The 24,695-nt window shown below is 51.9% G+C and overlaps 1 protein-coding gene across 6 annotated transcripts in view; it reads left to right on the top strand.

The window, feature by feature from the left end:
* The first annotated feature begins 4,350 nt into the window (after positions 1-4,350).
* SMARCA4 (SWI/SNF related BAF chromatin remodeling complex subunit ATPase 4) overlaps positions 4,351-24,695 on the top strand; it is an 84,964-nt gene continuing 64,619 nt past the window's right edge. For 4 of the 6 annotated variants that reach the window (XM_081076526.1, XM_081076524.1, XM_081076523.1 and 1 more), the window contains exons 1-7: positions 4,563-4,733; positions 16,688-16,940; positions 19,195-19,327; positions 20,101-20,505; positions 20,798-20,896; positions 21,824-22,082; positions 24,109-24,235. In XM_081076526.1, the coding sequence (XP_080932652.1) occupies positions 16,719-16,940; positions 19,195-19,327; positions 20,101-20,505; positions 20,798-20,896; positions 21,824-22,082; positions 24,109-24,235 (1,245 nt within the window). In that variant the 5' untranslated portion in view covers positions 4,563-4,733; positions 16,688-16,718. Of the gene's footprint in view, positions 4,734-16,687; positions 16,941-19,194; positions 19,328-20,100; positions 20,506-20,797; positions 20,897-21,823; positions 22,083-24,108; positions 24,236-24,695 lie in introns of all 6 variants that reach the window. The other 2 variants (XM_081076521.1, XM_081076525.1) reach the window with 2 other exon arrangements.

Here is a 24,695-nt window from a genome sequence, read left to right as displayed (position 1 = left end):
CCACCAATGTAGTATCTTACAGAGCAGTTTTCCTGCCCTAAAAATCCTCTGTGCTCCAGCTATTCATCCCTCCCTCCCCTCTAATCCCTGGAAACCCATGATCTTTTTTATCTACATAGTTTTGCCTTTTCCAGAATGTTAGTATATAGTTGGAACGATATGGATAAACCTGCCCAGATTGCTTTCTTTCACTTAGTAATATGTATTTAAGGTTCCTCCATGTTTTTATGACTTGATAGCTCGTTTCTTTTTTAGTGCTGAATAGTATTCCATTGTCTGGATGTACCACAGTTTATCCATTCACCTTCTGAAGGATTTCTTGATCATTTCCAAGTTTGGGCAATTGTAATTGAAGCTGCTATAAACATCCATTTGCAGGTTTTGGTGTGGACATCTGTTTTCAGCTCCTTTGGGTAAGCACCAAGGTGCATGATTGCTGGGTCACATGGAGAGAGTATGTTTAGTTGTGTAAGAAACTGCCAAACTCTCTTCCAAAGTGGCTGAACCATTTTGCATTCCCACCAGCAACGACTAAGAGTTCCTCCACATCCTCTCCAGCATTTGGTGTTTCAAAAGTTTTGGATTTCTCCCATTCTGATAGGTGTGCCGTGGTATCTCACTGTTGCTTTAATTTGCAGTTCCCTAATGACACATGATGTTCAACACCTCTTCGTATGCTTATTTGCCATCTGTGTATCATCTTTGGTGAAGTGTCTGTTCAGGTTTGTCCATCTTTAAATTGGGTTAATTTTCTTATTGTGGAGTTTTAAGAGTTCTTTGTGTATTTGGTAACAGTTCTTTTTCATGTGTCTTCTCATACACTCTCTCCCTTGCCTTCTCTTTCTCTTGATGGTCTGCGTTTTATTCTTGGCAAGATGGGAGCCATTGGAGGGTTTTGAGCAAAAGAGGGACATGATGGAACTGAAATTTTAACTCCTATATAATACTCAAGTGGTGGTGTCTGAGAGGTAATTTTCTGGCGCTCCAGGGTGAGGTCGAGGCAGGAAATAAACATTTGGAAATCATTAGCATGTAGACATTTTTCTAAAAGATTCTTGTACCAAAACTGAACATTTTAAACTGAACAATTTCGTAGCATTTAGTACATTCACAATATTGTGTAAGCACCACCTCTATCTAGTTCCAAAATATTTTCATTGTCCCAAAATAAAACCCTTTACCCACTAAGCAGTTACTCCCCCTACTACCTTCCGCCCTTGGCAATCTGCTGTCTCCATGGATTTGCCTATTCTAAACATTTGAAATAGATTCATACACTGTGTGGCCCTTTGTGTCTGACTTCTTTCGCTTAGCATGTTTTAAGGTTCATCCACATTGTAGTGTGTTTTAGGACTACATTACTTTTTATGGCTAAATATTCCATTGAATATATAACAACACAATTTGTTTATCCATTCATTTGTTAAGGAACATTTGAACTGTTTCCATCTCAGCTATTGTGAATAGTGCAGTAGCAATAAACATTTGTTTACGAGTATCTGAGTACATGTTTTCAATTCCTTTGGGTAGATACTACCTAGGAAGTAGATAGTTTTTTCAGGTCACAAGACTAGAAGCCAAAGGGGTGAATGCAGAGAGAAGACAAAGGTCTGAATCCTGGGGCAGGTCATTATTAAAAGGCCAGTATGGGGCAGACGGGTAGCTCAGTTGGTTAGATTGCGAGCTCTGGGCAACGGGGCTGCCGATTCAATTCCCACATGAACCAGCGAGCTGCGCTTCCGCAACTAGAATGAAGTCAATGAGCTGCCGCTCAGCTCCCGGGTGGCCAGATGGCTCAGTTGGTTGGAGAGCGGGCTCTCAACCACAAGGTTGCTGGTTCGACTCCTCCTCGACTCCCTCCAAGGGATGGTGGGCTGCGCCCCCTGCAACTAAGATTGAACACGGCATCTTGAGCTGAGTTGCCCCTGAGCTCCCAGATGGCTCAGGTGGTTGGAACGCGTGCTCTGTGGTTGCTGGTTCAACACGCACAAGGGATGGTGAGGCGCGCCCCCTGCAACTAACAAGGGCAACTGGACCTGGAGATGAGCTGTGCCCTCCACAACTAAGACTGAAAGGATAACTTGACTTGGATGGAGCTGATGAGTCCTGGGAAAAACACACTACTGTTCCCCAATAAAAAGTCCTGGAAATACATACTGTTCCCCAATAAAGTCCTGTTTCCCTTCTCCAATAAAATCATATATATATATATATACTAAAGACATCCATTTTGCCTAACCCGGATTCCAATGTACAGCCATGAACCACTGGTACATAGGATTGTTCCCAACAGATATCGTATCTTTCAAACAGGACTCCTGACCCTTCCTTGCCAGAGTTTCCATGTCCCCATCATCCCAGTTGCAGAGAAAGCTGGGAGTTCACTCTTGACCCTCCTTTATCTCTCATGTCCACTCTTCCAATTTCTATCTATTCTTCCTCCAACTCTCTGTACCTCTACCACATTCACACTACTGCAAGCCACCACTTTCTCTACTCTGGCCACTGCTATGGCATAAAGGGACTCCCCACTTCCTCTCCTTACCTGCTGGCCCAGGCTCCACCCAGCAGCCAGAACAGCCATGGGATTGTCCTGATTAAAGCCCTTCAACTGCTTCCCACTGTGCTCCAGAAACAGCAGATGCTCACCAGCGCCCACAAGGCCCTACCTGGTATGGCTGCTACGCACCTCCCCCTCAAGCCCCCTGGGGTCTTTTTCTGTTCCCACACCCTTTTCCTCCTCAGGGCCTTGGCACATCCTGTTTCCTCTCTAGTGTCCTCCTCCTCTTTGCTCTTGCTCATCCTTTGGATTTTGACAAACGTACCTCTCCCTCAGAGAGGTCTACCTGACTTCTCCATCCCGGGAAGACCCCATGTTATGACCTCATCACACCCTAGGCTTTTCTTCCCGTTGCACTTCGATTTTTCTATCACGTGTTAGTGTGACCAATATGGGAGACTGTCAACTGAACTCACTGACTGTCCGCTCCATGGGCAGGAGCCCTGCCTTCCCAGTGTTATCACTGCAGCCCGATCAGCTCAGTGCTTAGCATGTTGAGGATACTTAAGAAATATTACTTAAAGATGGATGTTGAGACCCCACTTGCCCATTTACTGTGTATTACTCAACGTTACGAGGTAAGGTGTAGGGACCTCCAAGGTGACCTGCATATGGACTCCTCATAACCAGCCTGTGGAGAGGGGCACCATTATTATTTCCATTTTACAGGTGAAGGAAGGGTACTGTAGACGAGTCCAATAAACTTGCCTGGCACCCACCAGCTACTGACATGGAGTCAGGTTTTAAATCCAGGTCTTTCTGATTCCAGTGTGAGCTCTCTTCTACTCGACGCTAGGAGTGGCTCAGGGTGGGCTTGGAAAGGCTCCACAAGCTGATGCACATGTGACACACAACAGGCGACCTATCAGTCTTTCAGTTACAAAAAGTGTTTAGTATCTAGTGTGTGGCAGAGGGGAGCAGCGTGCTGGGTGCTGGGTATTCACTAAAGACCAAAATTAACACCTTTGTCATTTAAACTGAGGGGAGGGAGACAGACAACAGAAGAGGGTACCAAGAAATGTGAAGGGAAGAGCAGTCAGTGATCAAACCCGAGGCGAGGCTTGAGTTGGTGAGTCAGCGGACACCTACAAAATGAAGCGCAGGCCTCAGAGGCAAGATGGGGAGCCACAGGCCGGGGAACGTGACCGTGGGGAGCGTCTGTCCAGTTGGGGACTAAATGAGGTGGCGCTGGGGCTACTTAAGGACACAGACGAGGCCGCCTCGAGTTCTGGGCCTTCACACTAGGAACAAGGCTCTCACTGCTTTGATGTCGCCTCAGATGTCTTCTTCGCATCGAGCCCTGCCCTGGCTGTCCCATTTAAAATGTTCACGACCCAAGATGTCTCTGGCTCAACACAACGTATTTTACTTATTTCTCTTGCCTCTCACTTGCCGCTGCACTTGCGCCTGGGACACAGGAGCAGGTTAACAAACATATTTGCTAAACTAATTCACAGAACTAGGTAGGCAGAAAAGACAGCTGTAGTGGGGGCCCACCTGGCTTCGCAACGGGCCCCGCCATCCCCCGACCAGGGATGAACGCGAGTCTCAGGCCCGCGCTTGGCCGACTTTGCTCAACCTCAGTCCAGCTTCACGCACAGGCCCTCAGGTCCTCATTCCGACGGTCAGGGACACTCGGCCATCCCTTCCCTGCAGACGCCACCGCCTCCCCGTCCCATCCCCCAACCTGCCGTCGCCGCCGCCACCACCGCCGCAGTGGCGCCCGCTCTGCGCACGCTCGGCGGCGTCGGGACGCGCGACGTGCGGAAGAAGAAGCCCCCTGTGCGCAGGCGCAGGACCTTCCTGGAAATCGGTGGGAGGTGCGTCGGGCGCGTCCGCTCTCTGTGGCCCGGCCCACCTCCCCTGTCCCCCGTCCGACGCGCACGCGCGCTGGGAGCGGAAGGGCGGGCGGGCGCGCGCACGAGGCCGGGCGGGCGGCGGAAGCGAGAGAGGCCGTCGGTGGGGGGGAGGAAGCCGGTGAGTGCGCGCGCAGCGGGGACGCGGGAGGCGTGGGGGGGCGGCCGAGGCGGGCGCGCGCACGAGGCTTACTCTCGCTCGGTGGCGGCGGCGGCTTCTTTGTTTCGTGAGGAGAGGCCAGAAGCTTACTCTGCCTCCGGCCCCGCTCGGAGGGGCGGGGGCGGTGCCGGGAAGGCGGCGGTGCCGGCGGCTCCCGGTAAGGAACGCGGGCCGCGGGGGGAGCGCCGCGCGGGGCTTGGGAGGGTGGTTTGAATGGAGCCGGGGGGCCGAGGGGGGAGGGGGCCACTGGCGCCCAGAGCAGGGCTGGGGTACGGCGGCGCCCGAGGGTCAAGAAGCCCGTCCGGCACCGCGCGCGCGGGGAAAGCCACAGTGTAGCGAGCGAGGCCGCGGCGGCTACAGCATCCGCGGGCGGGTGGGGTGGGGTGGGGGCCCGGGCCGCGTGGAGGCCGCGCGACCCCCGCGCGCGCTCTCGCCAGGGTCGCGGGACAAAGCTTGCTGCCCCCTCGGCGGCCAGGGGTCTCTGCGGCGGCTGCAACAATAGCCGGGCTCCGGGGATTTTCTGGCTCTGTTGTAAAAGGTCCGAACCGAATATTGCCCTTTAGGGAGGCTGTGGTCGCGGCTCCGTAAGGAGAAACCCAGATGTGTCCAGTGCCTCCTGGCAGCACCCTTGGGTTAGCCGACCTAAGATTTTATTTTAAAAATCACGTATTCTAGGTTTTCAAGGAAAGGTCAATAAATTGGCCCATCCCTTGCAAGTAGTGACTTCAGAATGTTTGCCCTGAGTGGTCGACAGCGAGTGGAGGAGGACGGCACTGTTTGCTGTTGAAAGCATTGTGTTTGTTTTGCATCCTTTCCCCTTCCTCCCGATTGATTTTCCAGATGAAGACTTTTATTTAAAACATGGTCCTTTAAGAGAGTGTTTTGACGATCTTGAAGACACCAGTCTTGATTTTTATTTTTTCTCTCCTAGTGAATCCTTGGAAAAGGAGGGAATAAATAAGTGGAAGAGCCACATCCCAGGAATTTGAAACAAGTTTTCAGTTTGAATTGACAGACGGAATTAGGGTTTGATTCTTGGCTTTGTCGGTCACTTAGCTGTGTGACTTTAGGCAAATAGTTTAATCTCTGTACCTCTTGGATTCCTCCTTTGTGAAATGGGAATAATGTCCCAAATGGAGCTAGTGAAAGCCTGAAAATGGTTCCTGGGAAGTGAGAAGCCCTGTTGTTACTGTCTGGTTCAATCTCTTTCTTCATTGTTTAGCGAATATCCATTGAGTCCCTAACTGGGTGCCAGATGGTTGGTGGTCGGATGCCCTGAGGAGCCTCCAGTCTTGTAGGAGAACAGGTGGTAAATGTGGGAACAACTCCCCTTGGCCTTTCATTTAATCCTCACAACTCTTACTGTGAAAGGAACACAGTGGGTACCCAGGGGAGTAGCTGGAGCCAGAGATCAAGGAGGCTGCCTGGAAGAGGGGGCCTCTACTCAAGAGTCAGGGAGGATGTCCAGGCTTGTTTTTTGACTGCCCTGTAATAGTCATTGTTCCCTCTGCTACACTCGCACGTTGCCTTGATCCTTTCCTGTGTAGAAGTTAACTCCAGGTTGTAATTCCACATCCAGTCTTCTCTGAGAGCCATCAGAGTAGGGTGGTGTCTCCCGCAGTGTTCTTTGGGCCTGGCACATGGTAGGCCCTTAGCAAACGTTTGTGCAATGAGTGAAGGCCCTTGGGAGGATTGAGTGAACATGTGCTTGAAGTGCTTGGTACAGGACTGATAAGTGGTGGGTTGTAAGCAGTAAACATTTTACTTGTTGGTTTTGAACTTTCTAGGCTATTGTTTCCCAAATCTCATTCCCCCAGAAGGAGGGTGTGGGTTGGTAGTTAGTGTGGAATGGTGGTGAGGAGTGCTGTTCTGGAATCAGACCTCCTGGATTCACACTCAACTCTCTAAGTCTTAGCTTGACCTTGAGCAAGGTAGTTATCAGTGGGTCCCCCCCACTTGTGAAACAGGCATGACAGGGATGCCACCTCAAACGATGGTTGTGAGTATTGAATGAGATAACTTACTGTGTTTCCCCAAAAATAAAACCTAGCCGGACAGTCAGCTCCAATGCGCCTCTTGGAGCAAAAATTAGTATAAGACCCGGTCTTATTTTACTATAAGACCAGATCTAATATAATATAATATATACCAGGTCTTATATTAATTTTTGCTCCAAAAGACGCATTAGAGCTGATTGTCCGGCTAGGTCTCATTTTCGGGGAAACATGGTTTGAAGCTGCTTAACACACTGCAGCACCCGGCATATGGTGAGCTAGTTATATATATTTTACTAATTTGCCTTACAATCAAAGCATACATAATTGTGAAAATAACAAATGTTTGTCCTCGTGCCCTCTAAAATCATTTTGTGTCTCACTCTTCTGGAGACATTGATCTTTTAGGGTTTGAATCCGGTGGGGGTGGGTGACATCAGTGCCGTGGTCTCCAAAGTTTTTTCTGTCTGTGCAAAGCATCCCACATAAACGCATTTTTATTTACATACCTTTGCCACTCTTTGTGGACCCTCAGAACCCTGGGAGGTAACCCTAGAGCACATGTAGGAGGGTGGGAGGAACTCCATATTTTGGGTGAATGTCTGGTGAAAACATTCTGCTAACGAAGAAACTGACATCCAGGGCTATTTCTTCACCTGGGGCTCTCCAGTCAGCCGTTCTGGGTTTTGACTCCAGGCTTTGCCACTTTTTTTCTTGTTGCCTCAGAGAAATGGGGTTGACAGTAGCTTACTGGCACATAGTAAGTCCTCAGGTTTGCCAGCTGATTTTGGCCTCTGTCATCAGGGCTGCCATGGCACAGGGGACCTATTCACATTGACGGTAGACCAAACACCATGTGAAAGGTGCCCCTGGAGTTGTGCAAGACGTGGTCCAAGAGGGACCCATTCACACTGACCACAGATAGAACACACTGTGAATGGAGTTGTGCAAGAAGCGGCCTAAGCACTCATTTCCCATTCACACAGTGAACAGCCGTGCTCTGAGTGCCTGCCACGAGCCAGGCACTGCTAGGGGCTGGCGATTCCATCGGCAGCGGGCACACAAGGGCCCTGTTCTGGTTTGCTCAGATCCATCTCCTTATTTGCAAAGGGGGGCAGTAATAGTACCCAACTCGTGGGATTGCTACAGACTCAACAGCAAAATGACAAATGTAGAGTGCTTAGAAAGGTGCCTGACGCATATTGGTAGCTGTTGTCATTTACGAAGATTCCTCCAATACCTTGGTGGGTACAGAATATATTTTTGTCCCTTTGCAGTAGTTCCATATGTTTTCAAGGTGGTAACGAAGGCATCAACTCCTTCATTTTGTCCTTAATACTTAAACGTTTGTATGCTTTGCAATTTCACCATAAGGCAGTAGAAAGAGGGAAGTGTGTTTGGTGGCATGGCTTTTGAAAGATATCAAATGTTCATTGTTCACTTCACGTATTTCCTCATGATTGGAACACTTCAGAGGGAATCAAAGTTTTTTAAAAAAAATTAGAATAAAAAGGGTGTGGAAAACCTATGAAAAGGAAGTAACAGCTGCAGGAATGGGGGGGAAATGTCAGAGGAGCAACGTGTCAGAATTGGGTCTGAGGCCAAATGGAGCTGCTTTGCTGTCAACCTTATAGCTGTCACTCCGAAGAAGTATTAGGCTCACTAATGTGATCAGGGATACCTTGGTTGGAGTTTTCTAGTCGCACGCTGCTGTTACTAATTTTTCAGGATATGGAATTGACAGACATGGGAAATTTGGCCTCTGCTCATCTTCCTATATGGGAAAGGGCCTGAAGAGAAGCGCCAGGTGTAGCTGGGTTTGTGGAGGGATTCGATTTCACAAGGCAGAGGAAGGGAGGGGATGCATGGGGTTCCCTCCAGTTATCTCAGGGCAGGGGCTTTCTTTAGAAAACGGGATGTGTTAGCAGGACATAAACCTGCCCTGGCCCCTTCCTGGCCTTTGCACCAGATTTGTTTCCAGAGCTTTACTTTGGGACTCATTTACTTTGCTGAAGGGGCACGTCTTCATTTTTGCATTTTACTGAGAACAGTCTGAGTTTTGTTCAGTGTGAAGTTCACCAGCTGTTGAGTGTGATCAAGGAGGATGGGCCCCAGTTTTAGTAGCAGTGGCCTTTAAAATGTATCCTTGGGCTGCTTTAAATTCCTCTTTAGCCAGCAGGTCAGCCCTACTGGCTCAGGAAACAGGTGGCCACATGACAGTTGCTGCTTCACCTGTGACAGTCTGAGACTTGAGGCGGTAGGGTTTGAAGTGTGCCATCCTGACTTGCCTGGAGTGTCCCAGTAAAGTGTCACGGTCCTAATGGTGACATTCACTGCACCCTGCGAGCCGCATCTGGCCCTGGAGACCACTGATCACAGCCTGGGCTGCAGGTGTGCTGAGTGCCTTTGCCCACCTCCACAGAACACCCCCTACGCGCTCCTGCCTGGAGGAGGGCTTCCCTTTGCCTGCACTCCACACCCTGCCAGGCTCTCCTCTGCCTTCCGATCCTCAGCCTGAATCAGCTACTCAGACCTTGCAGTCAGACAGACTTGAGGCAGGATTCTACTTCCTGTGTGATTTGGGGCAAATGACTTAACCTCTCTGACCATACAATCCTGTTACTCCCGTAGTCTCCCCACTCGGCAGTGTTGAATAAAGGGGATATGAGTTGGGGCTGAAATCTAGCCTGGCTGGGCTTTGCCACGCTTGGCGTCAGGGCTGAGCGGCCCCAAGTCTCAGGAATAAGCCATTTCCGCAGGGTCACCTTGGTCTTCCTTGACCCCCCTCCCCCCACATCTGTTTCATCAGCCTGTCCAGAGAAATCTAAAACCATCATCAGATCGAGCCACTGCCCTGCCCAGAATATTCCAGTGGTTTCCCATTGCACCTGGAGTGAGACTTCTCCTTCCTCACCACTGCCTTCAAGGCCTGCGATCTGCTCTCCTACCCATCTCCGACCTCATCTGCCACACACCCCTTGCCCCCAGGTCCCACCTCAGGGCCTTTACACTCGCTGGTCCCTCTGCCCATAGATGGCCATGTGACTCCCGTTTCACTTCAGGTCTCTGCTCAGATATGTCCCCATCACTGAGACCATTCCTGGCCACCATGATTGAAAGAGCACCTTCCATCAACTAAACTGCTTGATTATTTTTTCATAGCACTTCTACCCCCTACATGATGTCATGTCATATTTGTGTATGTGCTTGTCTCTGTCACTCAGTTACCAGTCCCACCAGGCAGGGACTTTGTTCTCTGCTAGATGCCCATTGCCTGGAACCTTGCTCAGCCCAGAGTTGGTCTTTGGGTGGGTGGGAGTGCCTGTCCCAAGTGACACCCGGCAGGTGTGGGGGCCGTGCCTCCCAGCCCACTCTTGCCCACTCTTGCAGTTTCTGAGCTCCCATCTTGGAAGCCTGCTCTCCTCCCCTCTCCACGTGTCGTGCTCAGGGTTGCGTATGTGCGTATGCACAGCAGGCATCACAATATACCCAGCGGTGAGGGATGACATCCATCTAGGTTTGACCAGCCTTAAGGGGACCAGGGTGAGCAGGGATTTGTAAAACTTGTTGCAGTTACCTGAGGTGTGTTTGTGTTGGGCCATGTCCTGACTCTGGGTCATGGTCAAAAGAGTTTGAAAAGCATCCATCTAATGGATGGATAGGATAGTGTTCGTGTTCTTACCCTATAGACACTATACCTGTCTTCTGGATTAGAGTGTGAACTGCCTCGGCAGAACACCAGTGGTTTTCAGGTGAATGGAAAAGTTTTTAAGGAGTAGGAGGTGGATTCCAATGAATAAAGTGATACATAATTCCCAGTGCTAAAAATAATACCTGTTAACAATTTGGCTTGTCTACCTTTTAGGTACCTACCCTGCTTCCCTGGAAGTAAGTCCTAGCCAGACAATCAGCTCTAATGCGTCTTTTGGAGCAAAAATTAATATAAGACCCAGTATTATATTATACCCGGTCTTATAGTAAAATAAGACCGGGTCTTATATTAATTTTTGCTCCGGAAGACTCATTAGAGCTGATTGTCTGGCTAGGTCTTATTTTCGGGGAAACATGGTAGAACTGAGAAGACATTGTAATTGATCATTATCCTTTCTGAAAGGCATTCCCTTTTAACTGTAGGGCAAGGTTTTGCTGCTTAATTATATTGCAAGGAAAATGCTACAGGACACCCAGCATTGGGGAAGCACAGTCTCAGGAATAAGCCATTTCCTCTGGATCTTTAAGACCATAGATGCCTCGCCCCTTAAGTCCGTCCCAGGTTCAAGGACTAGAGCGCCCCACAGCATCAGGTCCTCTGTGGAGGGTTTTCTTAGTAGAGTGAGTGTTCAGAGGGAAATGTTTTGTATTTTAAATATAACGAATGGGGCTGGTTTTGCCCAGCTGCCATTGATGGCTTTGAGCACTCTGCCATAACTTGACTGCCCTGTTGTATCTGCTGATGAAACGTGCTGTATCTGCTGATGAAACGTGTTTCTCCACACCCAAAGACAACATGGCAGATATCCTGGGGCCAACCTGGGGCTGTTTTTCTGGCAGCAAAACAAACCGTAATTCCAGCAAGCAGATATTAGAGGGTCCCTGCCACAATGGCTGGCCATCAGGGTCCTTTTTTATTTATAAGAGAAAAACAAGGGTGTTAGGAAAGAAGAAACTAGACCTTTAATCCTCCAGCAATCTGGTTCCTCATTTGAATGGCGACAGACGTTTCTATTTTAAATGATAATTTTGATGAAGTTGAAAGTAGGTGGAAAATAATGCAGTCCTCAGACCCTTTCATCTTTCTCTTTTATTTCCACAGAAGGCATCTTTTCTGGGTATTTAGTTCTCGGGTATTTTTCTGACCTAGGGTTGTTTTCTTTTAAGTGTTTTATAAAAATCTGATTACAAAAGTAATAGAGGGTTATTGTAAAAGACAAATACACATAAAGGAAAAAAACACTAGAAATCCGTGATGTGGAAAATGTAAGTTCCCCAACCAGAAAGAGCTGCGTGCTGGCCGCTGCCAACCAATTTGGTGTATATTTTCTTTGGGCTTGCTTCTAGGGTTAGATTAATGTGTACACAGTACAATTGACCCTTGAACAATGTGTGGGTTGGGGGTCCCCCCTTCCCCACCCCACCCAGTTGAAAATCTACGTGCAACTTTTGACTTCTCCAAAACTAAACTAATAGCCTACTGTTGACCAGAAGCTTAGCGATAATATAAACAGTCAACTAACACATTCGTTGTATGTTATGTGTATTATATATTGTATTATAATTTAGAGAAAAAGAAAATGTTAAGAAAATCATAAATAAGAGAAAAAACATATTTACAGTATTGAAAAAAATCTGCATATAAGTGGACCCATGCAGTTCAAACCATGTTCAGGGGTCTGCCTACCAAAATGGGGCTCAGTCCAAGCACTTGGACTCTTTCCCCTGCTTCGTTGGGACCATCCTCTGTCCACGTGCACAGAGCTCCCTCATTCACTGTTAGCGGTGCCACGACTTCTGCAGCACGGATCATGGGGGCATTTTATGGTGTTTTGGCAATTGAGGTGGTTCTCAGAGAAATCGAGGTAATGTGGCCAAGTCACTTCCAGACCCTTTGGCCCTAGGAACCCGGGAGCCTGTTTTCATCTGTGCCCTCCTGAACGTCTTAATTTTCAGCTTTTTTATTCTTGCCCCTAGTAGTTTGACTTCCAGTCACATTCCTCTGGGCTGCACGCCTGGATTCCCAGGCTCTCTTCCTCCTCGTGGAGCCATGAGGCACCCACCCCACAGGCCACACACATCTGGATTAGGCTCCCAGACACACGGACTAGCGCTTTCGCCATTTTGGCCCCTGCATTCCCTTGTCCGTCATTTCTTTCTCGTCCGCTTAGGTGCAGCTGTCTGGTTTGAGATGGATTTCAGTGTTGTGTGAAGTCCCGTTCCCTTTCCCAGCCCAGAGACCAAGTGACAGGTCAGAGAGACTTGCTGCAGGAGTCCGGGCAGCACCATAGAAGCCACCCGAAACCTCCAAGACCTGACTTAGGATGACCTCGGGGACCCAAGGAATTTGCTGGAAAAGCCAGCTCTTTAGTTTCCTGTAGAGAAAAAGTCAGGGGTGTTTGGTGATGAGGGAAGAAGGGGTGGCGAAAAGGGGCGTCCCTTGTCCTCTCTCTTCTCGAATTCCTGTCTGCCTTCCTGGGTAGGCATCTCGCTGGAGGACAGTGGGACCCCACCCCACACCTGTCCCAGCTCTCAGCAGGGCCAGGCCCAGCCCCGCCCCTCGGGAAGGGTTGGCTGGCACATTCTGTGGCAGTGGGAACCTAGAGGTTAAGGGCAGGAACTCAATCCTGCCCATTGAGTTCCAGGCTGGACTTTGTTTGCACAGTGCCGTGCTGCTCTTCAGGGAGCCGCTGCCCCTCCAGTTCAGCAGTTTGCCTTCCGCAAACTGCTTCTGGACGGGATAGGCGAGCATGGTGTCATGCGCGCCGAGGGCTGGGAGCATTAATCCAGGTTTGCCCTGCAGGGAGGCTAAACTTAGGAAGTTCCCCAGAGTGGTTCCTTATTATATGGCTCGTTCCCTCATCTCTGTATGGGGAAAGAAGGGTGGAAGGACTTCATCTGAGTGACACTTCTAGGACAGCAGTGACCAGCGATAAGCAACTGCTCGGTAAATGTGAGGACCCTCGAGTGTGGTAGCACTGCCTGCCTGTCGGAGCCTCGCATGTGTTAGCTCCTCTCCTGCTGGCTGCGACCCCGGATGGAGGCACGGGTCTCAGCTCCCGCCTACAGAGGACACACCAGAAGCTCAGGCCACGTCATCACCCAGCATCGCACAGGTGGCAGGTGACAGAGTCCATGCTCGAAGTTTGGGTTGCCCTGCAGCCTGGCCTTGTGACCCCAGCTGCTCCCCTGACCTGCTGTGTGCTTGCCGAACCTCAGGGACCTCTCTGTCTGCGAGGCCAGTAATAGGCCTTGCATGTCGTGTGGTGGTGCAGGCCTGGTGAGGAAGTCCCTCTCAGGCTGGATCGTCCTCCCAGTGATTTCTTTGTGACTCAGCAGTTGTAAGTCACCAGGGGCAGGGGCAAGTCACAATCCCCGTGGATATTAAAGTATTCCTTCCCTTCTTCTATCCCATGAGCTTGAGGTGGTAGAGGGAAACCTGTTTCCTCTGCTCACACTTCTGACACCAGATGTAGATTTCCCACATCAAGCATTTCTCCCCGTCTCTGTGCACACCAACTGGGTATTCTGCAGTTCCGTTCTGGGAATAAATGCACTCAGTGCAGACTCCACAGGTTAAGGGCGTAGTCCCCCAGAACTGTCCCCACCTCTGCTGCCAGTCACAGCTGGTGGGCCCTCAGGCTACCCACTCTTCTGTCTGACTTAGCTACAAATCACACTGGGGTCTGTTCCCATCAGGCCGCTGCGCCGGCCCTGCACGGGAGTCTTTTTGAGTGCCCTCCAGTATCTGTGGTGGCCTCTGTGTATTGTTGATGAAGTTAGCACTGCTGAGCAGAGGCAGGTAATTCCTAGAGGTGCCATGCGCTTTGATGGGAAGAAGAGGGGGAAGGGCTGATTCTAAGTATAAACCACCTTTAGAGGAGCCATCATTCCAAAGACACTTCCAGTGTTGGCTGGGTGGCATGTCTGCCTTTAGACAGGGAGATGATGTCCCCGAGGAGGCATGAAGTCTGTTTTGCTGTCAGTTCAGTTGGCTTGACTTAGAGACCTCCAGGTGAGAAAGAAACCCTGGCCTGCCAGATGCTGCAGGAATCCTTAAGGATTTGCAGGACCACCATGCCTCTTCCCGCCTCACTGCAGTGCTCTGTGGACCTGAAAGGGCCTGTGGATGTGCAGGGGCCAGAGGGGAGCCCTGGGGCGCCATCATCGTCCACGCAGCTGCAGCCACGTCCATGTCATTTGGCTGCCCACCTGTGAAATGTGACCGCAGGGGCATCCTTCCCTGGACTAGAGGTTTCAGACTCCAGAATCAGCATTTTAGCAAAAGGATACAGGGCACGGACTGCTGTCTCATGGCAGAGACTTAGATGGCATCTCAGGATCAAACAGGATTCTGTTTCCTTGGCAGAATGTGTGAATATCCACATAGAAGTGAATTAGATCAGGTTTTGCTTCCAATTGAATTTGTATCAAATATATCTGTATTTTAAAATTTGTGGGTCCCCCGTTCCCCAACCCCAGCTTATTGGGTTTGGATTTGTGGGGAAGTGATTGTGAGCAGACAGCAATTCTCCAGCACTCTGTATGGTTGATTTAAGGTCCAGCACGGAAGCTCTTTGCACTTTGGAGGGAATCCCGGACACCCAGAGGCGGGGGTGGGGTGGGGGGAGTACCTCACACTGGGGTCTGTTCCCATCAGGCTGTTCTGCCGGCCCTGCCAGCCCTACCAGCCCTGCCGAGGTTTCGGACCCTCTCTGCTCCAATTATTTGATCAGGAAATTGGAATGAAGAAGTTTGGGCTTTTGATCTATTATCGAGGAAAATAACCCCACCTTTCAAATTAAACCTTTTTTTAATCAAGAGAATTGAAAATGTTCTTACACTTCTTAACAGGATTTGTCCCTTAGAATCAGAAGTGCCCAGTAAGGCACTTCTGGGGCAACAAGATTCTATTTGAAAACCAAAGCAAAAACCATATTTGTGACATGCCAACAGGCAAGGGGCTTTCCTTCCTCCCCCCCCCTTTCTAATGCGCCGCCCCCTTTAAGCCGTTGTTTCTCAGTCTAGTTGTGTAGGACACAGCTCCCTGGCCCATGCTGGTGTTACGAGCCTTGCGCTCCCCCGGCTAAGGCAATCGGTCATCGGTTGTCAGTTGTTGGTCGTCAGTCGGCCTCTCACGGCAGCTCTCGCCAGCTGCTGTCCGCTCACGGTAGCACATGGCAGCTCGGTCTGGCTGCCGGCCATTCACGTAGCCGCCGGCCGCTCACGGCAGCTCACAACAGTCCATGGCAGCCCACAGCAACTCACGTCAACCTCTGGCTGCTCACAGCAGCCGAGCTCCAGGGAGAGCTGTTGTTCACAATCGTAGCTGTAGAGGGCACAGCTCACTGGCCTAGTGGGAATCGAACCGGCGACCTTGGCATTAGGAGGCTGGATGGCTCAGGTGCGTCCTCACTGCTCTGGGGACTCTGAGGATCCCCACCTCCTCCTCCACTCTGCTGGGAGGGGTGAGGAGGGCAGAGTTGCTTCTTCCTCTCTTCAGGACCAGCAAGTGCTTAACTTCTGTGTCTGGTGGGTGACGAGTGATTTTAAGCTTCTGTATTCTTTTTGTGTTTTCCAGATTTCAGCACTGAGACTGTATTACTCCATCATGATGAAAGAGGTTATTAAAGAGAATTTTATTTAAGGCTGTATAATTACATAACAGATTAAGATTACCTGAAAATTGAACACTTACTGTAGAGAGCCTTTATAAAATTTATCAGCTCCTCTTAGCAAGCATGATTTATCAACACTAGATATTTTTTTAAGTTTATTTATTTATGGATCTTTTTGGAGGCTCTGGGTCAGAGTTCCGGGTATCAGTTTTTAGTTTACAACAATGGTCACCAAACTTAGCACACTTGATTATCACTGTTGAAATATTTGAGATATTAGAGTGCCCTTCATGTAAATACTTATTTTTAAGTGTACCTACTTTTTAAACTTAAATTCACTTATTTTAAAGGAAACTTGGTCTCACTGCCTTAAATGGAAAACCAGTGTCACTTGCCATGAATGTTTGTTTTTGTTGAATTTACAAGGGTCCGGTCAGATGCTGTTGCCAGTAAAGGATTTGGGCCTTAGTCATGCTCTCCTTTTTTGTTCAGTTGGAAGGTGAGCATTTGAGCAGTGTGCTGTGAAGTGCGGGCCAGCGTCACCCTTTGCTGTAATCCGAAGCCAGGCACCCACCTTACCTAGGGGACTTTGATTTGATTTTGTGTGCCTGATGTATGCCCTCCTTCCAGGGGAATAGAAGAGAAAGATCTTGGTGACAGGGGCTCGCATGTCAAAGGTGCCAGCTCCTTGTCACATGGGTGCTTCTAACATGACTGGTCCTCCCGCGGTACTCTGACCCACCTAGCCGATGGCCATGACCCCCAGACTGACTGAGACTTTTTTCCAGCAGGAGGCCACTGACTGCAGCTCCTGTGAAGATGTCCACTCCAGACCCACCCCTGGGCGGAACTCCTCGGCCAGGCCCTTCCCCGGGCCCTGGCCCCTCTCCTGGAGCCATGTTGGGCCCTAGCCCGGGTCCCTCCCCTGGCTCTGCCCACAGCATGATGGGGCCCAGCCCAGGGCCTCCCTCAGCAGGACACCCCATCCCAAGCCAGGGGCCTGGAGGGTACGCTCAGGACAACATGCACCAGATGCACAAGGTAGGGAGCCCTGGGCCCACCACGCTGACCAGCTCGTCTGCGTGATTGGAGGTGGGAGGGTGAGCCGTGCATCCTGGCCCCTGCTGGGGCCGGCGGTCATGTCTGTGTCCGCACTGCCCCCACCCCCGTGTCTCCTACGCCCATTCTACATGGGAAATGTGGTAACATTGCTCCTAAGTTGCCTTTGGATAAAAATGTTCAGATCCCTAAAAGATAGCTTAAGGCACGTGGTCTCCTCCACTGGGGTTGCTCTGTGTACCCAGGGAACCCACAGAGCAGGGCAGTGTAGGCCCTTTGTCCCACACTTGGGCACCACCGTCTCACCGCTTACCTGACCTGTTCAGGGCTGCTTTTGCCAGTGAGGTGAAAAAAACCTCTCAACACAAATAGTTTTCCTTTCTTTCTCTGTGTTCCTGGGAGGTGGTTGGAGGAAACAAGGAACTATCTCCTTATATGGATTAGCATTTGCAGGAAAAAGTGCCATTTCCCGGCCTCAGGGACCACATGAGGCTTTCAGATGAAAGGTGCACATGGTGTGGCCTGGGGTGAGGGGTCCCTGCTGACCCTCCGGGCTCCCTACCAGGGCTGTCCATGTGATTGCACCATATTCCACTTCATCCTCACCCCCTTCCATCAGGTATAGGTGGGTGTTATGCCCATTTTACAGATGAGAATCAGGGTCTCAGAGAGATGGTCACTCAGCTGGTAGGTGGCAGAGCTGTCTCATTCCTCCATCGCTCCCTGCACCCCAGGCCTGTGACACCTCAGTGGCTTCCAGCATAGCAAGGAGACCCCCTCCCTGCCTTCCCGTCTCCTGTACATTTCTTTTTTTTTTTTTATTTAATTTTTTCTTTTTAATTTATTGGGGTGACAATTGTTAGTGAAATTACATAGATTTCAGGTGTACAATTCTGTATTACATCATCTATAAATCCCATTGTGTGTTCACCACCCAGAATCAGTTCTCCTTCCATCACCATATATTTGATCCCTCCTGTACATTTCTATTAACTTCGGTAAAGTATGTCTTGTCACTGCCTTGCTGGGAAGCTATTGGTGACTCACCCTTCCATACACACACTGGTTAGGCCAGCTTCTCCTCTAGCACAGCCCTCTCTATCCTTCTCTGCTCCTTTTCTTTCTTCTTCCTAGAATTGCTCATACAAATATGCACGTTCACAGATGTCTGTCAGAGGCCTGCCATGTGTCCAGCCAGTGTCCGGAGCCTAGGAGCTGCGTCTGGTGATGACAGGGCACCCCCTGTCTGTACTGAGCTCATGCTCTGGGTGGAAGCAAGTCCATCGGGCAGCTCTTCCAGCCCAGGAAAGAGGGTGTGGAGGGCAGGCCCGCACCCAGGGCTCCTGTCAGCCTCCTGAGGGCCTCACCCATTTCCGGTATAGGCAGCTGCTCATGTCCCAGCCAGGCACCCTCTCAGCCTCCTCTCACTGCACATACTGAGCTGCAGTTGACTTTGCTGGGTCACCCATTAAACTAAATTCCCGGAGAGCAGGACAGTTGCGTCACCAGGGCTTAGCAGAGTGCTCTGGAAGGGTCTTAGGACATGTCCCCATAAGCAGCCATTCCTGTAGAGGAAGTGCTCCGTGCTGAGCATTAGGAGGAAAGTAGGTGTCATCGATCAACCACGGCCTAAGAGTGCCTCCTAGGAGGGACAGAGCGATGGCACAGACAGACTCCCTCAGCTAGCGGGCAAGAGGCTGCCCTCGGCTCAGTGAGGACATCTGACATGTTGGTACCATACTTGTGGGCAGGAGTGTCTGTGTAGCCCTCATATTTACAGTCTCGCAAGGAAGAGAGTCCCTTATCTAAAGATTGGTGGTTATGAGGTCTCCTTGTGACAATGAACAGAGTCTTCCGTCCTAGCTAAAACTGCCCCAACCAGAACTGTCACTCGTGTCCTTTCCTCGTGGGGTTTTGGGCATCTGAAAAATGGCCAAATTTGGTGCTCTCACCAGGCACCCTGGTCCAGTTGTCCCCTCGCCTCCGGACCCCCAGTTTTCCCGGGCAGTCACCCTCCCCTGGATGGCATTATTTTACGCATTCGTGGGACACATCAGTAGCTGTCAGTTCCACATCTTAGACATAAGCTGCTTGGTCATGTTCGCGATTCAGTAAATGCCGCGGCGACGTTGGGTGGATGTTTTCAGTGACATTGAACTTCTCTCGGGTAGTGCTTTGCTGTGCCACCTCCTCCTGCCCCCCTTGCTGATGATGCCTTGTCATTGCCCCCTCGCAGCCAATGGAGTCCATGCATGAGAAAGGCATGTCAGACGACCCCCGCTACAACCAGATGAAGGGGATGGGGATGCGGTCGGGGGGCCACACAGGAATGGGCCCCCCACCAAGCCCCATGGACCAGCACTCCCAAGGTATTGTCTCGTTTCCCTTCTTCCCTCGTGTTGGTCACCCCCCAGGAGTCCTGAGGTCATTTTCGTAGTCGGGTCTCCCCCAGGCAGGCCTGAGGGCAGTGGGAGACACGCCTCAGGAGGCTGTGGAGCTTGGCCTTGGCTGGTGCCCTGCTCAGGCCATCTTGTCTCAGAGAAGCCCCAAAAGGGCGGACGCTGGTGGGAAGGAGCCATGTAGCACTGGGTGTGAGATGGCAGCGGGGAGAGTGGGCTTCTCAGGCTAGCAGCTCCACTGCCATCCTGGAGCATATTCTAAATGCAGATTCCTGGGCCTAATCCTGACCGGCCGAGTCAGAAGCTTGTGGAACCCAGGCTCTGCACTAAAGTGTTCCAGATGGCATTTCCAGAAGTTTAAGAAGTGATGGATAGTTGACTACCTGTCATTAAGACAGGAAGCTCAGGCATCCCCAGATAACAGAAGTGAGGGGAGTCACTGGCCAAGGTGAGGCCCAGGAGGGCAGGCCTAGAGAAGGCCTGGATCTATGTAACCTCTCAGTATGGACCATCAGCAACTTACTGAAAGGTGGGCTAAACAAAGCTAATCACTCTAGCCACCGGTCAGGCTGCTGGTATGTGCACTCTGGGTACCTCTTATTTGGACAAGAATGAAAACATTTGGCCATTTCATGTCTCAGGCTAGGTGCCAGTACAAAACTTGTGGAAACCTTGCCATCTTTGTCTTAAAAATCTCTGACATACGCTGCTGAGCGACCTTTCCGGTCTGCATTTCCCTGCAGGTTACCCCTCGCCCCTGGGTGGCTCCGAGCATGCCTCTAGTCCAGTTCCAGCCAGCGGCCCGGCCTCAGGCCCTCAGATGTCGTCCGGTCCAGGAGGAGCCCCACTGGATGGCGCTGACCCACAGGCTTTGGGGCAGCAGAACCGGGGCCCAACCCCGTTTAACCAGAACCAGCTGCACCAGCTCAGAGCCCAGATCATGGCCTACAAGATGCTAGCCAGGGGGCAGCCCCTGCCCGACCACCTGCAGATGGCAGTGCAGGGCAAGCGGCCGATGCCCGGCATGCAGCAGCAGGTGCCAACACTACCTCCACCCTCTGTGTCTGCAACAGGCCCCGGCCCTGGCCCTGGCCCTGGCCCTGGGCCAGGTCCAGGACCAGCACCTCCAAATTACAGCAGGCCTCACGGTAAGGCCCACTGTCCCGAGCCCTTGGGGGAGGGAAGGGTCTCGCAGTGACCTGCACGTGTGGGGGCAGCAGTGGCAGGCAGACCTAGGGGACGGCACAGTGCCCAGTGCTCAGGGCACTCGGGTGGGCAGGACTGCTGTCAGGATACATGCTCGTTCTCTAGTTCCCCTCCACCCCCGATGCCCACACGGGATTGTTGGGGTGTCCCCTGGAAATAGGGCTGTCCACGGGGTGGGTGCAGGGAGAAGAACAGAACACGTTTATCCTCTTGTTTGTTTCTCCTTGTGTTTAGGAATGGGAGGGCCCAACATGCCCCCCCCGGGCCCCTCAGGCGTGCCCCCCGGGATGCCGGGCCAGCCCCCTGGAGGGCCTCCCAAGCCCTGGCCTGAAGGTGAGTTCCCTCTGTCTTGGGCATGTCTGCCCTGAGTCCCATCACGAACTTGTGCTGTGTAGCTCCTAAGACGAGCCTGGCCAGAGACACGGCCCACGACAAGTCCTCGCTTCTTGGGGCCTTACCTGTTCTTGGTTATTTCCCAGAGGCGTGGGTTGCTTCCACTCCATGGTCCTTGCCCACCCTTGTCCTGGGGGTTGCAGAGATTCTGGGGTCTCTCTAAACAGATAACAAGAAGAGAATGATATGAATGAATGCGTCCCCTGTGACTCCAGGGAGAGGCCATGGGGAGGCATGGCTGCGGCCACAGACACAGTCCTTCAGGATGTGGTGCCTCCAAGCCTGGAGGTCGCAGCTGACCCCCTGACCCTGAGAATCCCCCCTCCCTGATGCTATGGGAGGCAGACAGCCTGACGGAGCGGCTCAGTGTTCTGTCCTCACCATGTGTGGCCTCTGTCTGCTGTCATTGTAGTTGTCAGCAAGTATTTGAGGGTCACTTCTGTTGGGTTGAAGCAGTGGGAAAAATGGACTCGTTTCTCATTCTCTTAGAGCTGCAGGTTCAGTGAGGGGCATTGACAAGCTGATCGCTCAAGTCAGGTTCCGTTGGAATCTTGGTGGATGGGGGTCAGGAACATGCTGGTCCTGGGAGGCCGCAGCCCCGAAAGCCCGAGCTCAGGGTCGGCCCTCGGATCAGTGCAGGGCTTTAGGAAAGGGCTTGTAGGCTGAGGTCTGGAAGGGGCTTGGACCTGAGACAGGAGTGAGGAGACTCCTGAGTGAGAGCGAAGCTGCCTGCCAGTTCAGGGGGAGATGGGGAGGTGCGGCCCTCGCAGTTCGTGTGACCCCAGGGCAGTGAGCACCCAGCAGGCTTTTCCTTTCCATCTGGGACTGAGCTGGAGCTCAGTTGACCTGCTGCTTGACTCTCCCCAGGACCCATGGCGAATGCTGCTGCCCCCACGAGCACACCTCAGAAGCTGATCCCCCCTCAGCCTACGGGCCGTCCCTCTCCTGCGCCTCCCGCTGTCCCACCTGCTGCTTCCCCCGTGATGCCGCCCCAGACGCAGTCACCAGGGCAGCCAGCCCAGCCCGCCCCCATGGTGCCGCTGCACCAGAAGCAGAGCCGCATCACCCCCATCCAGAAACCGCGGGGCCTGGACCCGGTGGAGATTCTGCAGGAGCGGGAGTACAGGTGAGGGCCCCGGGGTGCCGCCCTCAACCCGCTCAGCCCCACACACGTTGGTGTGGTTCACACTTCTAAAGGCCAGTGGGGTTTGCAACCAAAAATCACCGTCTGCCTCTCTCCCCAGGCTCCCAGTTCCCTGGTTGGCATGTATCGTTCCAGAGAAATTCTGTGCGTATACAGGCAGATAGGTACAGGTAGCCCAGTTGTCCCCAAACGGTTCATGATGTATGTTCCTCCCATAGTAACATGGAGATCATCCCCTATCTGTCCAAAAGGAGCTTTTCTTTTGTCTGGTTGCACAGTATTTTGCCTGGTTGTGATGCCATCATTTATTCAGCCAGTGACCTGGCTGAATGGACATTAGGTTGTTTCTAATCCGTCGTTAAGACAGTGCCATAGTAAATATACTGTGTGTTTGTTTCTCATTTCACATGTGTACACGTGTGTCAGAATAAGTTCCTGAAAGTGCCATTGCTGGGGTACAGGGGACGTGCACAGGGAAATTTTGTAGATGCTGCAAAACTCCCCCCACAGAGATCGGGCGGGTGTGTGTTGGAATGAACATGCCTGTTTCTCCTCGCCAGCAGAGTGTATCCAACTTTTGGTTCATCAGCACTTAAAAAAACCCCAGAAAACCGCTGCAAGCTCTGCAGTGGCTCCTTCTCACATGTCAGTAGTGCTGGCTGCTTTGCCAAGGCTTCCTGGGCGCCAGGCGCCGTGTGAGATGCCTGGGGCACAGCAGGTATGTGTGCTCCATCCCACACCGCCAGGGTTGTCTGGGATTCACTCCTCAAGCACCTGACGCTTCCTGTTTCCCCGCTGCGTTCATGGCGTACACAGAACAGCCTCCCTTGGTGGATGTACGCTCCCTGAGGGGAGGGGCTGTGCCTCGGTCACTGTGTATCCCCAGATGCCGCAGTAAATCTGCCTGATGACCATCTAAGGTGCTTCCAGCTGTGACAGTGCTTGGAGCTCCAGCTTCTGTACCCAGCCTCCCCCACTCCAGCTCCATCTGGATGGCTTCAAGATGGCCTATCCAGGTGTCCTCATCTCCCCTGGCTTTCCCTGCTGTCTCTGTCCTATGTGCCCACCCTCCCTCAGCCCCTGACTCTTGCTCGCCCTCGCTCACCCCCGTGTCCTCTCGCCAGATCCTCAGCTCCCCTCCGCTCCCCAGGAATGGCTGCCCACCCCTCCCTGTAACTCTGCCCCCTGCTCTGCACTTCCTCCCTGCCCTCACCCCTGCCTGTGCAGTCTGTTTCCCACACAGCGCTCGGAAGTCTCTCTTTACACGTAATGTTAGATCTATTCCCCAGGTTAAAACCTGCTGTGGGCTTCCCTGTCCCCGTCCAGTGAGCTCGTCCAGTTCCGCCCCTGCCCCATGCTCTGTCCTGGCCAGCCCCACTTTCCTGGTTTCAGGTTCTGTTTCCTTAACAGTTTAGACGCATTTCTGCCCGAGGGCCTTTGCGTAGGTGATGCACGACTCCTTGTGCTCACTTAGGCTTCATTGCTGAGGTCACCTCCTCAGAGAATCTCTGCCCCACTCCCTCACCTCCCGCCACCTCCTCAAAGTACTTGCCACAGATATTTTAACTCCTTAATGGCCTGTCTTTCTGATAAGGCTGTGGGCACACAGTAGGTGCTCAGTAAATCTGTGTGAACGACCGAGTAAGTGGATGATCCCTCTGAACTGCAGGCACAGCCCTTGGCGTTGCTCTCGAGGGAACTCCCCAGCTTATAGATGAGGACACAGGCTCCCAGGCTAAGTCAGTTCCCTGGGCCGGGAGAGGGAGCCTGGCTCATGCCGCCAAAATGCCGTAAGCCAGCTGCACCCTGTACGCGTTCCTGTTTGCTGTGGCTCTGAGCGCTCGGTGGCTGCCATCCTTTTCTGAGCCATCTCCTGCCTCATGACCAGCATCTTCCTCCCTTAAAGGATGGATTCTTCTGAGCCTCCAGCTTTGAAGAAAGGGTGCAGGCAGGCTCCTCATAAGCAGACCTCTCATTGCCTGTCCCTTTCTCTGTTTCTGCCTCCCAGGCTGCAGGCTCGCATCGCTCACCGAATTCAGGAACTTGAAAACCTTCCCGGGTCGCTGGCCGGGGATTTGCGAACCAAAGCAACCATTGAGCTCAAGGCCCTCAGGCTGCTGAACTTCCAGAGGCAGGTGGGCATAGGTGCAGGCCCGTGGCTTTAGGGAAAGGGCCCTTTCTGCCAACGCTGATGCTTGGATTCAAATAACTGCTCACTGGGCAGTTGTTAAATGTACCTCCGCCATGAAAAGCAGCAGTGCCTACCGACACTCGTTAGCTCGCTGTGCCGTCCTTCCTCTCCGTTCTCTGCACAGTGGTAGCACGTTGGCTGTTCCCCAAGGCGGCAGTTACCAGCTTGAAGCAGCAATGTGTATGGGTCCATTATCTGAGGGGGCTGAACTCCTGAATGACCCATAAGGTATATACTGCTGTGTGGCTGAGAGAAGGCCAAGCTGGGGACCTGCGGGGTCAGAGGACCTGCTGCTTGGTATCCAGAAGTAGTGTCTCCTGCTTGCTCCAGCCTTGGGAGCAAGGCTGGCGTCCCTGGCGTCCTCCACACTCGTATCTGTGCTTCCGGCGTTTCGTAAGGCCCCG

Source organism: Rhinolophus hipposideros (assembly GCF_964194185.1).
Source record: "Rhinolophus hipposideros genome assembly, chromosome: 16".
Taxonomy (NCBI): domain Eukaryota; kingdom Metazoa; phylum Chordata; class Mammalia; order Chiroptera; family Rhinolophidae; genus Rhinolophus; species Rhinolophus hipposideros.
This window is presented reverse-complemented; position numbering and strand designations above follow the sequence as displayed.